Source organism: Sciurus carolinensis, chromosome 3 (genome assembly GCF_902686445.1).
Source record: "Sciurus carolinensis chromosome 3, mSciCar1.2, whole genome shotgun sequence".
In the NCBI taxonomy this organism is placed as follows: domain Eukaryota; kingdom Metazoa; phylum Chordata; class Mammalia; order Rodentia; family Sciuridae; genus Sciurus; species Sciurus carolinensis.
The window spans coordinates 131,612,368-131,627,976 of record NC_062215.1 but is presented as its reverse complement, the minus strand read 5'-3'; the positions used below and the strand labels follow the sequence as shown (position 1 = coordinate 131,627,976).

The 15,609-nt window shown below is 31.6% G+C and overlaps 1 protein-coding gene across 5 annotated transcripts in view; it reads left to right on the top strand.

Moving 5' to 3' along the window:
• The window catches only part of Nckap1 (NCK associated protein 1), an 88,122-nt gene that overhangs the window by 24,945 nt on the left and 47,568 nt on the right, over positions 1-15,609 (top strand). For 3 of the 5 annotated variants that reach the window (XM_047547797.1, XM_047547800.1, XM_047547795.1), the window contains 8 exons: positions 2,577-2,669; positions 2,970-3,026; positions 3,714-3,856; positions 3,941-4,031; positions 6,681-6,818; positions 7,525-7,573; positions 11,357-11,513; positions 14,380-14,436. In XM_047547797.1, coding sequence (XP_047403753.1) covers positions 2,577-2,669; positions 2,970-3,026; positions 3,714-3,856; positions 3,941-4,031; positions 6,681-6,818; positions 7,525-7,573; positions 11,357-11,513; positions 14,380-14,436 — 785 coding nt within the window. The remainder of the gene's footprint in view (positions 1-2,576; positions 2,670-2,969; positions 3,027-3,713; positions 3,857-3,940; positions 4,032-6,680; positions 6,819-7,524; positions 7,574-11,356; positions 11,514-14,379; positions 14,437-15,609) is intronic. The other 2 variants (XM_047547798.1, XM_047547796.1) reach the window with 1 other exon arrangement.

Genomic DNA, 15,609 nt, shown 5'->3' with positions numbered 1-15,609 from the left:
CTGAAAAGCAGAAAAAAAGAGTAAAATATCAATCCTGTTTAATGTTGTTGAACAAGGTAAAGATATAATCTGAGGAAATGGGATCATTTAGATAAATATTCACTTGAGATTGCTGGAGCAGTAATGGTTAAAGATGTGCATAAAAATATGGATGGAATTGTTTTGAAACATACATTATATAAAATAGACTAGGCTACTTTCATAGATGAAGCTAAAGATAGTTGCTCATAAAGGAAACTATCAGCAATGCGAAGAAAGAGCCTACAGAGTGGGAGAAAATCTTTGCCAATCATACTTCAGATAGAGCGCTAATCTCCAGAATCTATAAGAACTCAAAAAACTCTACACCAAGAATGCAAATAATCCAATTGACAAATGGGCTAAGGAAATGAATAGACACTTCACAGAAGAAGATCTACAAGCAATCAACAAACATATGGAAAAATGTTCAACATCTCTAGTAATAAGAGAAATGCAAATCAAAACCACCCTAAGATTCCATCTCACCCCAATTAGAATGGCGATTATCAAGAATACAAGCAACAACAGGTGTTGGCGAGGATGTGGGAAGAAAGGTACACTCATACATTGCTGGTGGGGCTGCAAATTAGTGCAGCCACTCTGGAAAGCAGTATGGAGACTCCTTAGAAAACTTGGAATGGAACCACCATTTGACCCAGCTATCCCACTCCTTGGCCTATACCCAAAGGACTTAAAATCAGCATACTACAGAGATACAGCCACATCAATGTTCATAGCTGCTCAGTTCACAATAGGCAGATTGTGGAACCAACCTAGATGTCCTTCAATTGATGAATGGATAAAGAAACAGTGGTATATATATACAATGGAATATTACTCAGCCATAAAGAATGATAAAATTATGGCATTTGCAGGCAAATGGATGAAACTGGAGAATATCATGCTAAGTGAGATAAGCCAGTCTCAAAAAACCAATGGACGAATGATATCGCTAATAAGTGGATGATGACACATAATGGGGGGTGGGAGGGGTTGGTGTTAGGGTTAGAGTTAGGGTTAGGGAGGGGGGCAAGAATGGAGGAAGGAAGGACTGTATAGAGGGAAAAGAGGGGTGGGAGGGGTGGGGGGAAGGGGAAAAAATAACAGAATGAATCAAACGACTTTACCCTATGTAAATTTATGATTACACAAATGGTATGCCTTTACGCCATGTACAAACAGAGAAACAACATGTATCCCATTTGTTTACAATAAAAAAAAAAAAAAAGATAGTTGCTCATCACTACAAGTTTATACCTCAATTCCTCTGGCATTTATGGGGAAGAGTGAGATATTTTATGGATGTTTTAAAGGCATAAATACTTTCAATGTCTTTAGAGACTGTATGTAGTATTTATGATATTTTTACCCTGTAGTAATTGAGTTTACCACACTGCCGTGCTTACTGTTTTAAATTGCCTTTTTTGTAGTTTTTTAAAGAATATTTTCCTTATGTTAGATTCACTATTACATTTCTGACCAGTACAATTATATATGAAGGCATCTCTTCCCCAGTGCTCCCATGTATGTATAAGTTACAATATGAGGGTCTCAAAACCACGTGGGCTTTGTAGCAAGTTTAATGCTTTGAGCTACTGTTTCATATATTCCAGTTTTTTTTTTTTTCATGTTTTAGGTAAGTGCTTCTCAGGCATATTGTATGTATTTAGATTACGTGGGTATATCTTGTTAAAAAGACAGATTTTTATTCAGTTGGTCTGCATTGAATGAGCGAGTCTCCTTTTCTAAGTAGGTCCAAAATGGAAGCTGCTATTTAATAGACTACACCCAGAATATCAAGGTTCTGGATGCTTTATTGAAATTTTGGCAGTTCTGTTTTCCTTAAATATGTCTAGATTATTTCAGAAATTATATTACTAGTTGGTTTTAAAATAATTATTAGGTCTTTAAATTTCATAATATGGTTGATTAAAATAATATTTGTCTTTCACATTTCCCTCTTCCATGTCTTAACTCTAGTTTTGCTTCTCATTTCTTTTTTGTTGTTGTGGTTTTTGCTTTTGTTTATTATTGTGTTTTGTGGATCTGGTCAGGGAACCGTTACTGTATTTTATGTTTGTATCTACATTTTATTTTGCATGCGTAACGTGGCTTTGCCTGGATGTTCTTTTTGGTAAGTTCCAAATCTCTATAGCACATTGTTTTTTTGTAGTGTAAGTTGTAATGTTTTTCACCTTCTTTTCTCTCACTTCTAGTAAGTCATGTGGTCATGTTCATGATTTATTTTTAATTTTTTTTAAAGAGTTCATTTGATAATTGTTTTTTCCTAACATTTTTCAATTTTTCTTACTTAGTAGTAATGCAATTTGGTACTAATCTGCTTTGATTTGTTTTATAGCTTCACCCTATCAGTTGCTGATCACTATTAGCAGTTGCTGTCTCAAGTACTTTGGTTTTTTTAAAAAAAGCCTTAATCATTTAGAAATATTCTAAAAGCTTATGCTTCCATGTAGCAATCATAAAAGAAGATAGTTTGTAGTAAAATTAAATACTTCTGTTCTATGTGAAAATACATTCTAATTTTGTTTTCACAGCAACAGCTTGCACAACTGCAGAAAGAAAAATCAGAGATTCTGAAAAATTTGGCATTATATTACTTCACATTTGTAGATGTTATGGAATTTAAGGTATGTATTTTAAATATGTAAAATTTAATATTTCGGAAGTAGACTTATAATTGTTTATTTTATAAATTTCTTTGATATTTGTAGATAATGAGATTAGAATTCTTCTGGAACTGAAATATGGAGTATATTTTGTTTATTTGGAATTTAAAATTATTTTTACAGGGCTGGCAATGAGACTCAGGGAGAGGGCTTGCCTAGTATCTGTGAGACCCTGGGTTCAATCCCTGACACCACAAAAAAAAAAAAGAAAAAGAAAAAATATTAAACAGATATAAGATTACAACAATCTTTTCTTTTCAGGATCATGTTTGTGAGTTGCTGAATACTATTGATGTTTGCCAAGTCTTCTTTGATATTGTAAGTATCATTTTCAGAAAATTTCTAATCCTCTGTTTCCAGAACAACTCAGGGGACTAATTGGTTTTCCTTAGAGAAAGTTTGTGTAACTAACGTGTAAAGTTTTAATATTGTTAATTTGTCTTATTCAGTAGCTTTTTAAGAAATACAAATTCGTAATGTATTTTGTATTGTCACTAAGTCTAATACATATTGGGAAATAGTTGTTAATTGTAGTATTAGTTAATTTTAGCATGCCCATTTATAAAAAGTAGGCAGTATTTTTCCTATAAAACTCATGTCAGTAGAATTTTGCTTAGTGTGACAATTTCTAAATATACTAAGTCAAAATGAGAAATGTCTTCATTGAGTTAGTGATGAAATTTTAAAAAAGTACTTCTTTTTCTTTGGTGAGATTGGTAACAGTGTTTCTTATTATTCTGATATTTGTGGTTTTTAAAACTTACTAATTTGAATGCAGTAAAAATCCTTTTGCTTTCAGCCATAAATTTACATAACAGACATAAAACTATTATCTATATCTCCCAAATTTTAGATGTTTTTAGTAAAAGGAATTTGTTAGAATTACAGAAATAGGGGTAAAATAAATAACTATAGAAAATTACTCCCTTTCAGTAACTCCTACAAATGTTTTGTGTGTGTTTAAGTTTGATAGTATAAAATTGAACTTGTTGATTCCTTTTCTAGACTGTGAACTTTGATTTAACAAAGAACTACTTAGATTTGATTATAACCTATACAACGTTAATGATACTGCTGTCTCGAATTGAAGAAAGGAAGGCAATCATTGGATTATATAACTATGCTCATGAAATGACCCATGGAGCAAGGTAGTACTGCATCATACAAATTTTTCTAAAATTCTCAATTTGATGGCTTACAACTCATTGATAATTTGATATGTCTATTTTAAGTGACCGAGAATACCCACGGCTTGGTCAGATGATTGTAGATTATGAAAACCCTTTAAAAAAGATGATGGAAGAATTTGTACCCCACAGCAAGGTAAAAACTAGTTTGTTTTATTTTTATACTGTAATAGTCATAAGAGATCATGTAAGCATGGAGAGTTAGATAAAAGGGATAAACTCTGTGGGATATGAAAAATAGCTGTATATTTTTATCCATTTGTGAACCAGAGAATATTTGGTTAAATTCACAATATTGCATAGAGATTCAGGAATATATTGATTCATTATAGTTTTTAGGTTCAGTATAGTATAAATAGATAGCAGAGTGTATGTTGTTAAATTGAGAATGACTACTATCATTCCAGTCTTCATAGTTTGTAATCTCAGTTCTGCTAGTACTGATTCTATAATATTGGATAAGTAACTTAACAAACCACACTGTAACTAAGCTTTTTTTTTTGGTAAATGCAGAGTGATAAAAGCACTTACCTCATATGATTGTTATGAGAATAAAATGAATTACTTTATAAATAATGTTTAGATATATAGTATTTGATAAATTTTAGATACATTATAATCTCAGTAAGAAAAATAAATTTTGTGGAAATAATTTGAAACATATTAAAAATAGCTTTTATTGAAATAATTTTGGTTGTAAGGAATCTTGCCATTATGGCTTGTCTTCAGTAGAACTAATTCATATACGTATAGTTGTAAGTGTTTCAAGAAAATTTTTAGGTATCTTATCTCCTTTCATCATTTATAGATAAGGATTGAGGGCTAGATAAGTATCATGACAAGGTAAAGCCATTTGGCAGCAATAATGTCAAAATCAGAATTGAAGTCCAGAGTATTAGCGTCTTGGTCTATTATTCTCTTTGAATGATAAGCGTTAATTAAACTTTTTAGTAATATAATATTTGTGTAAATCTGTTTTTTCCTGACATGCAGTTATTACGAAGAATTTTCTTTTTCCCATTAAAATTCTGAAAATATTTTCTCAGTTTAATATTTTTGCAGAGCTATGATATAAAGTTGAACATCCCTAATCCAAAAATCAGAAATGTTCAAAATCCAACATTTTTTGAGTGCTGATGTTGGGGTGGAATTATTCCACTGTGGTGTGAAAATTCCACTACTGATCTCCTATTATGGGTTGTAGTGAAAGTGCAGGCACACTAACAATATTATCCAAAGTTTCTTTTTTCTTTTTTAAAGAAGGCTAGTATAATTCTATTACCAAACACAAGATTAGCAAAAGAAATGAGATCCAAAGTTACTTTCAAACTGTGTGTGTAAGGTGTGTGTGAAACATAAATGAATTTTGTGTTTGTACTTTATATCTCATTTTATACACACACACACACACACACACACACATTACAACCTCCTCTTCCCAAATCTGAGACACTTCTGATTCCAAGCATTTTTGAAAAAGAATAGGGAACCTGTACTTACAAATATATTAATATAAGTTTTATGACTAGGAGTTAGTTGACTGACTAGTTTGAAAGAGGCTAGTGTATGGCATAACTCAAAGTAAAAACCATCAGCATATGGATGGAGGTGTCAAGATACATTGAAATCCTTAGCATGTCATGGTCATCTCGTACCACTCTGATTTTGGTGATACTTTTTTCTTACCTAAAACTCTTCCTTACCCCTCTCTTTCTCTCTATTTTGATTTTTTCCTAATCATGTACAGTCTGTTTTTATTTGGTCATTTCAAATTTGATTCTTTCTCTTGCTGGGTGATTCAGATTTCCTTAAGTGTTATTTTGCAGTCTTTTTAAAATTATCTATAGTCACTAAATTGTGTTCAGCATATAGTGTATTATCAATACTTAAAATGGTTCATTTGAATCAGATCAGTTATTTCATAACTGATTTTCCTAATGTTCCTTGATGCTCAGAATTTTTATACAAGGACTTTTATACATCTGCCAAGATTTTAAAAAATTAAATTCATGTCAATTCATTTTAAAAACATTCTTAATTGGCTACATCAGAATCACTGTGTGAAGCTTAGGAAAATGATAGATTTTGGAGTTCTCCTAAAATTTAGTTTGCTGAATTTTAGATGGAGATGTGGATTCTCTGAGAAAATTCACCTTGCATTTTATTTATGACCAAATTAATGAATCACTGTACAGAAGTTTTAGGAAGTAAAGATGAATAATAGGGATAGTTAAAAGAATAGGCAAGAAACAGATGAGATGAAACGTTAAATATTTTGATGATAAAGCTGCAATTAACAAATAAAGTAGACATTAGGTAATTTATTAAGATAGAGTACAGTGGATTATTTTATAAGGTGTTATTTGAAGAAATACAAAACATGTTAAGCTTTCTTAAGGCTTAGGGATGCCACCTTAAAGTCTTTTTCTTTTTTAGTGGAAATTATCAGAGTAGAAACTTCCATTTTGTGAAAGAATGGCAGTTGATCTCTGTGTCTTGAAATAAAGATCCCAAACTTTACACAGATTTTAACTTCTAAGAAAGTAGCAGTATTTCTTGAGTGAAGCTTTTGCTCATAAATGTAAAATCTATGTAGCTTTTGTAGAAGTTAAAAAAAAAAATGTAAAGGAGGGAAGCCCTAATTCACCTCATAGAAAGTGTGACTATAATTATGTTCTGTTGTTTTATAAAGATACAGTTGGAAAGGCACAGCAAGTTGTAGCTGAAATTCAATTGGAAAAGAAAAAGAATTGTTCTTCAACTTACTTTTTCCTCTTTTAATTAGTCTCTTTCAGATGCACTAATTTCTCTTCAGATGGTGTATCCTCGAAGGAATCTTTCAGCTGATCAGTGGAGAAATGCCCAATTATTAAGTCTCATCAGTGCACCCAGTACAATGCTTAATCCTGCACAGTCTGACACTGTATGGTTCTATTTTTCTCTTTTTGAGTGAAAATTTGTTTTTTTTTTTAATTTATAGACAATGTTGTTGAAAACTTTGTAAGTTAGAATTAGATTGTCAGCAAAATTTATTACAAAAGGCTCATTAAATCCTACTTTTTTGTTAGATTTCAACAAAAACTGATGTTTATATGACTAGTAGTTCAAGTATTTTTTCTTTGAAGTTTGTTTTGTCCTGTCATATCATGGTAGAAGAATTGGAAAATGTAGAAAAGTATACAGAAAAAAAAATTAGTTCATATTTTACCAATTGGATAAGATCAATATTCTGTTATATTTCTTTTCAATCATTTATCTGTATATATGAATGTAGAGACAGCATCCAGGCACAAATCTCTTTTCAGTTGACTAAAATTTTCTTTTGGAATAATACAAATCTGAAATAGGCTTGAAAAATTGGAACGTTGTTATTTACTAGACTGAAGAAAATTTAGGAACAGTATTTTTAAAAGAGAGTTGAGAGTGTGCATATGTAAAGGGGGCATATCTCATTGTCTTTTATTAGCTGCAAATTTACATGTAGGTTATATAACTTATTCAACTTTGTTGTGGTATTTGATGCAAGAATTGAGAAGTAAGAATTCTTGGGAGGAAGAGAGGATAAGTAACTCAGTATGGAAATTTTTGAAGAATTTCTTTTAACCACAAATGTATATTCTCTTCTTAAGATGCCTTGTGAATATCTTTCTTTGGATGCAATGGAGAAATGGATCATCTGTAAGTAAAAGAGTTAGTTTTGAGGATTACCCCCTAGGTTTTAAGTTTTAGAGAAAAGTGGTAACATGTCTTACCTCTGGCTTCCACTATGCTAAATGTCTTATGTGATTTATCTCATTCAGTCCTAATGTTGATCCTGTCATAAGGTAGGTAGTGTATATTATATATGAGGAACCCAAACCTTAGGCCATGTAGGTAGTGACAAAGACAAAGTAAGAGTCCAGGCTGACACCAAGGCTCATGATCTACTTATGTTGCCTTTTCAATGCAACTTTCAACACTATAAATTTTTGTTTTGCTTTTAGTGAGTGTTTCTAGATTGCATCTATTCTGTTAAGGTTTTTGGTTTCAATTTACTTTAGTAAATTTGACTATTACTCATATATTTGACAATTTGATAGATGAATGAGGGGTAAAATTATTAATTTTTGTTATAGGAAGCTTGCAAACTATGGGGGAAATAGGCACGTGTTGTGGTGCAGAATGAGAATTGCTATAATATAGTTGAATTCCTTCTTCCCACTCCTGAGGCTTACTGTGAGAGGGGAATAATTTTGAGCAGTTTTTATTCAGCAGGTTTTGTTTACTTTTTATTTCCTATAGTTTTTTATAGTTTCTATGTATTTTTATGGGTTTTATTTTCTATAGTTTGTTGTCTTTAATTTTTTGGATTGATATGTTAATAAAATAATAGATATGAAATTAGTAGTATTTCTAGAAAAATGAAGAAGACAAAATAAGAGATTATAGTTTTGATTATTAGATTCAGTTTTCTCTGACAATTAGATTAGTAGATTACTATTTAGAAATCATTGTGAAGTTTTATGAGAAATTTTTAATTCTCACAATTTGTATGCTTATTTTCATAATGTGCTGGCACTTTGAATAGCACTATTTTGAATGTGAAAGAGGAAGAATGTACTACCTGTTCTTAGCCATTTTTATTAAATATATTATTTTTTATGGGTTTGTGATATATTTCTTCTCTAAAGATAATTGAGATTTCCATGTTTTGTCTGTTAGTCAACGTAAAAAGAACAGCTTTTGAAGTATTCCTTTTGCTCAAATGTGTGGTGTTTCTTAGTTGTTGCTCCCTGTTTATAGATATGTGAAGAATTGGGTTGATAAGTAGAATTAGCTGTTATGGGTGACCTTTGGCATGATATAGTGTTATTTCCCCTCATTCTTTGCCTTAAATATGAATGCCTATTATAGGACTTTGTGTAATGAACACGGAGGTGGGTCAGGAAGTGGGCAATAACCACAGTCACCAAAGTAAAGAATGTTCACTCTGTGTTTTGCTGTTTTTATATATTTGAACCTTGAGTGGAGCTAAAGGAGAGCTTAAGGATTACTTTAAACTTAGCGCGAATACACACAGTACGATTTTCCTTCTGATGCTCTGCTTTCTTTTTAGCTTTGTAATAGATTAGTTCAAAGTGTGATCCCTGGACCAGCAGAATCAACATTTTCTAGGAACTTCCTATATGTGCAGAATCTTGATCCCCATCTAAGACCTCCTGAATCAGAAACTCACTGAGTAGGAACCAGCAATATGTGATTTAATAAACTTCTCTAAGTGATTCTGGTATAAGCTGAAGTTTGAGAATCACTATTTTGGATTACAATCTGGGGCCAAGAGTTATGGAAGATCTCAATTTTAAATATAAAATTGTCCTGATGTTCTTTGCAGAATTTGCTTTTGCTGTATTGACTGGACTTAGGAAACTCTTTGGGACTGATCTCTTTTTAATCTGTAGGGTTTGGTATTACTAATTCCTTTCTCTTTTTATTTAATTGATAATCCAGTTTTGTCTCTTTATCTTCAAAGATTTTCTTCAACTTTCTTGTCTAGTCTTGGTCTTCCGTTTCATTCACATTTTTTATGGCTTAAAAAATACACACACACATACCCACACACATATATATGTATTTTATCCTTTCATTGGGACCTTAGTAGGTAAAGATTAGTATTTGTAATAATCAGCCCTCTCCTTTTAGGCATTGTAATGTAGATTCATTTGCCGTTTTTGATCTTATTTTAAATAAATGAATATACTTAAACTCATTACCCATATCTTTGAAAAAATGAAATTCTGTTACCAATAATATAAGTGATAAAACTTTCAGATGAACCTTTTTTGTTGTCAGTAGCAAATATTTTATAAATCTGAGTATGGCATTCCTCCATGGGTTCCTTTTTCACAGATTCAATCAACCCCTGATCGATAGTATTAAAAAAAAAAAAAGTTGCATCTGTACTCAATATGTATAGACTTTTTTCTTATTGTTCCCTAAAAAATAAAATGTAGTTAACTAGCATTTACTTTGCATTAGATAATTGTAAGTGAACTGGAGATGATTTAAAGTATACAAGAGAATGTTTGTAGATATATGCAAATACTATACCGTTTTACATTAGGCACTTAAGTGTTTGGATTTTGGTATTCTGAAGGGATTCTGGAACTACTCCCCTGTGTGTACTAAGGAATGACTCTATACAAATAGGTATAAGATGCTGGTATGAGGGATTTGGGTAAAAATTCAGTATATAAGGCAAAAATATTTTATGAACAGAATTTTTATTTAGAGTTCTTTTACATTTCAATACATATATTTGGTTTATTTGGTTGCATATCAGACAAAATAATTGGCTTGCTTTTAGGAGCCTAATGTATGAAAATATTTTTTATATTTTAAGAAATCCAGTGGAGGTAAGTATATTTCAGTATTGATAACATCACTATATATACCTACTTAAATGAGTTAACTTGCTTGTTTAATTGCCCTTTTAAAGGAAGGTTGAACTTAAAAAAAAAAATAAGTTGCTAATTAAAAATGGGACTCGTTTGTAACTGGCCTAGCATTAAACCTTGCACATGTATAGTAGGCACTGAGTAAATGTTGAATGACTAAAAGATGAGGTCTTATATCTTAGTATAGAAAGAACATCAATAATCATATATAGAATTATATGTTTGTGTAGGGTTTCAAGATTAGGTAATAGAAGGTAAATGATACTTCAAATTCAGGTAGTAGAGAGTAGCTTAATACATTGAAAGAATATATGTCCCTGAAAACATCTTTTCTTTTTTTTTTTTTTATTGTAAACAAATGGGATACATGTTGTTTCTCTGTTTGTACATGGCGTAAAGGCATACCATTTGTGTAATCATAAATTTACATTGGGTATGTTGTTTGATTCATTCTGTTATTTTTCCCCTTCCCCCCCACCACTCCCACCCCTCTTTTCCTTCTATACAGTCCTTCCTTCCTCCATTCTTGCCCCCCTCCCTAACCCTAACTCTAACCCTAACACTAACCCCTCCCACCCCCCATTATGTGTCATCATCCACTTATTAGCGATATCATTTGTCCTTTGTTTTTTGAGATTGGCTTATCTCACTTAGCATGATATTCTCCACTTTCATCCATTTGCCTGCAAATGCCATAAATTTATCATTCTTTATGGCTGAGTAATATTCCATTACATCTTTTCTTAAAATGACTTCATTCATAACTCAGAAAAGACATTTTTCTCTTTTGTTAGTGTGGATCAAAAACTGATTTTGCAAAATACAGAAAATTATAACCAGGAAAGTAAAATATTGTTTCATTCACACACACACACACACACACACACACACACACACACACACACCCTCTTTTAAAAGCTTCAATTTAGTGATTGTGGTTATGTTTCAGGGTCTTTAAAAAGCTACACTGTAGCTGAAAGAAGTTCGGAGTGTTTTACATTTGTATTTGCTTTCTTTTTATTTAAAGTTGGCTTTATTTTATGTCATGGAATCCTAAATACTGATGCCACAGCACTGAACCTTTGGAAACTAGCTCTTCAAAGTAGCTCTTGCCTCTCTCTCTTCCGGGATGAAGTTTTCCACATTCACAAAGCTGCAGAAGATTTATTCGTAAACATCCGAGGGTATGGCACTTTCAGTTGATTTGTCTTTTTTGGAGAAGGGTTGTGAGCAGATATCTTTCCTGAGTAAGATGTAGCCTGTTATCATGTTATCATAATTTTTAAAAACAACTTGCTGAGGGCAGAATAAGATGGTATAGGCTACATCTTACTGCAGGATGTGGTCCCAGCAAGTTGTTTTTTTTTAAAAAAAACTATGCTGACATGGTAGTGATCATATTTTTACAGGTACCACCATAGATTAAAACTTAAAAAAAAAATCTAGCATTCTTGCCCTTTTAAAACTTGTAGTGTAGAGAAAGAAAGAGGTGTCTTCTTGTAAATCATACATGGTATCAGATATAAATATTACTGAAAACATATATATTTTAAAAAGTTTTGAAATCTTTAGAAGTGTTATTTGAGAATAGAATTATTTACAAAAATACTTGAAGCAATACAAAAGTATTTCACTAGATTATAATAATCACAGGTCATTCCACTGTCATGTTTCCTTATAGTAGAAGGTAACCCAAGTGATTTATTTTCACTTATTTCCTGGAAAGTCAATAATTCTCTGAAATTTATTTCATGAAAATTTTTAATACCTTCATTTCTTTCCATTTGCGGTTCTACAGCCAATATATAAAAGAGTTCATAATTGGTAATAATTCTAGAATCTTTTGAACTAAGGAACTTCTGAAAAATCCTGGGATGCCCTGTACCTATTTTCAGTAATTGTGTTGGACTTGCTAACTTCAGATTAAAATGAAATTTGCCTACATTTATTTCATATCCAATTCAATAATGTCTCAATGAAATGAGATAAAATAAAACTTCTATTACTTTAAAATAAAGATGTGTCTAGCTTTGTATAAAACTGGTATAAAGATTCTATTAGTTATTAAAAAGTAAAGATATGTTTAGTACTAGTAGTTTAAGCTGATATATATCTCAAATTTTAGTGTGTAAAAGAATGACCATGGAATACAAATGAAAATTTAGGTCCTTGGGCATTTTCTCTTACATTTTCTACTTGTATTTTGGAGACCTTAAAGGAATTTGCCCTTTTCCCCTTAGGACTTTATTAAGGTAAAAACTAGAAACAGAAAAATAAGTATATCTTAGGTATATTGCTCAGTGACTTTGCATGTGATTGCTCCTGTGTATCCACCACCTTGACCAGAATGTATCTGTCATCCCTAGATAATTATGTGCCTCTATCTGATCAGGTCACTTCTAGTTTTTTCTTCTGCTCCATTCTCAAGTGACCACTTTCTGGTCTTTGTCACCGTAAGAGATTCTGAGATTCTTATGAAGTGATCTGTCAGTCATAATGAGAGAAACAGTGCCCTCTATACTTTCCAGCTCTTGTTTTAGATGGCGGAATAGCCTAAATATTCTGTGTTAGATGGGCCTTGTCATTTTCTAATTGATGTAGATTGAAAATGAGGAAACTTGTATTATGTCTTAGCATATTGACCATCTCTTTGTGGAATCATATTAAATATATTTAACATTTAAAACCAGGTAGTCTATGTTTATTGAGTGAACTTATGTATGGTACAAGTAAATATAATGATACTACAAAACCAAGTGTTTTAATTATCCTTTTGAAATGATAAATTTGTCATTTGAGAATCTGTATTTAAATTCAAGAGGTTTAATGTTTGATTAAATTGAGTGACCAATTTAAAATGTAAATTATGTATAAAATAAAAGCTTGTTAATAAATATAAAAGCTTGTTAATAATAGAGGCTGAGGATTACATAATTAGTTTGTTTTAGACATTTACTCAAAGAACACATAGGTTGTAGAATAATTGTATGCAGAAGTTGGAGTTCATTTTGATGTAAGTGGTTTTATCAGTTGTCAGGAAGATATTTTTTCTTTAACATTTTAGAACCTTTGAGTTTTTATCATTAGTTTTCATCAGTATTTGTTTTTCCAACAATATCTTTAAATTGGATGATTAAAAGAGAAAAAGAAAGAAATGAAGTTAGAGATAACATTAAAGGGCTGGAAGATGAAAGGACTAAAAAACTGAAGTAAACACAAAGATTTCTGGAAAAGATTCCTACTGTATTATGGTTTGGAAAAGAGAGAGAGAGAGAAAGAGAGAGAGAGAGAGAGAGAGAGAGAGAGAGAGAGAGAGAGAGAGAGAGTGTGTGTGTGTGTGTGTGTGTGTGTGTGTGTTTAATAGGGGGTAAAAAAATCACCCATAATTCTACCTCTTAAAAATAATTAAAAATAAGCAAGTGATTTCCTTCCTCAGTGTTTTCCACCACAAAATCCCTATGCCCAAAGAGTCATTACTGTTGATCCCTTATTTATGTCTTCTCAGAATTTTTCTGTTTGTGACATAGACAAACTTTATTCTAGTATCTCTGTTGGGCTTAAGGAAGTAAAAAGATTTAATAAAATAAAAATCTTCTCTGGGTGTGGTGACATTTCTATAATCACAACTAATCAGGAGGCTGAGGCAGGCGGATCACAAGTTGAAGGCCATTTTGGGCAACTTAGTAAGAAGACCCTGTGTCAAAATAAAAAGGGCTGTAGATGTAGTTCCATGGTAGAACACTTGTCTAGCATTTGTGAAGCCCTGGGTTCAATCCCCGGTACTGCAGCAAATGAATAAGTAAATAAAATCTGCATTGTAAAGTTTAATTTTATTGTTGGATTTAATGTAATGTGTGAGATTTTTTTTTCTAGGAAGACTTTCATGAGACACCTAATATTCTAGGAAAAGAGGTGTATAGACATCTTTGTTTTATTTAAGGAGCAGTTGATAATAAGTAATTTAAAATGACTTAATATTTCATTTACTCCTTTTGTCTGTTAATTATCAAATTAAGATTGACATTATTCAATTTTTCTTTTTACACATAGCTACAATAAACGTATTAATGATATAAGAGAATGCAAGGAGGCAGCTGTGTCACATGCGTAAGTAGTTCTCTTTTATTTGCCGTACTTTGAATCAAGAAGAATTTCTTAAAGCATTGTTTTGTTGAAGTGAGAACAGATTAGTAATGTGCAAGATGTGGTAGTAGAAGGGAGAGACTTTTAATCAAGGAAAAATAATAAGTTTGTGTAGACAGATTTTAAACATTTTCTAAACACTGATAAAATGCCCTGAAGTACCATACAAAGGACTTTTGTTTAAGATATCATCTCTTGCTGCTGCTGTGGACCGCACACCAATAAATTGTGCTCATTTTTGTATTATCTCGTGAAACTAATTCAGTCTCACACTGTCCCAAATAGTGTATGTTTGAAAGTATGTTAATTCTACACCTTTCCTAATTTTGTTTCTTACGTTAGTAAATGTTTAGATATCCTAAATTAGAAATTAGTGTACTTAAGACCTTTGAATGACTTTCATGTTACCTCATGAAATAATTCTACATAATTTGATATTTCACCTTAATTGTTGTATTTATGTATAATGTTTTCTCCAGTGAACTTAGATAATGAAGAGAAAATATTATCTGCTTCATCAGTATTTCTGTAAGGCAGAGAGAAGACAAGTGCCATTCCATAAATGAAAATATAACACCACAAGAAGTTTTAGAATTTAAATTAGACTGTGGGGTAGATAGTGGGAATTTAAACCATCTTTATTCATTGTATCTATTCTGTCATTCCTTGCACCTATCATACTCACCTGCATGAGCCATGTTATATAGTTTAAAAATGATTCTCTGCTTGGTGCATTGGTGCATGCCTATAATCCCAATGACTTGGGAGACTAAGGCAGGAGGATTACAAGTTCAAAACCAGCTTCAACAACTTAGTGAGACTCTGAGGAAATTAGCAAGACCCTGTCTCAAAAAATAAATACATTCATAAAAAGGCCTGGGATATAACTCAGCGGTTAAGCACCCCTAGATTTAATCCCCAGTACAAAGGAAAAAAAAAAAAAAAGAAAAAGAAAAAAAAAGGATTCTGTAGTGAAAATAGCATACTTTGTGGAGGTTGTTAGAATTTCTTTCTAGACCTGTAGAAGTATACATGATTTATTGTTTCTTCATGGATAGAAATAGTGTCATAGTTACCTTTTTTGAGCATTTTTTGCACATAAGATATTCTTATTCCTTTTATTCTGTTTTATATAAA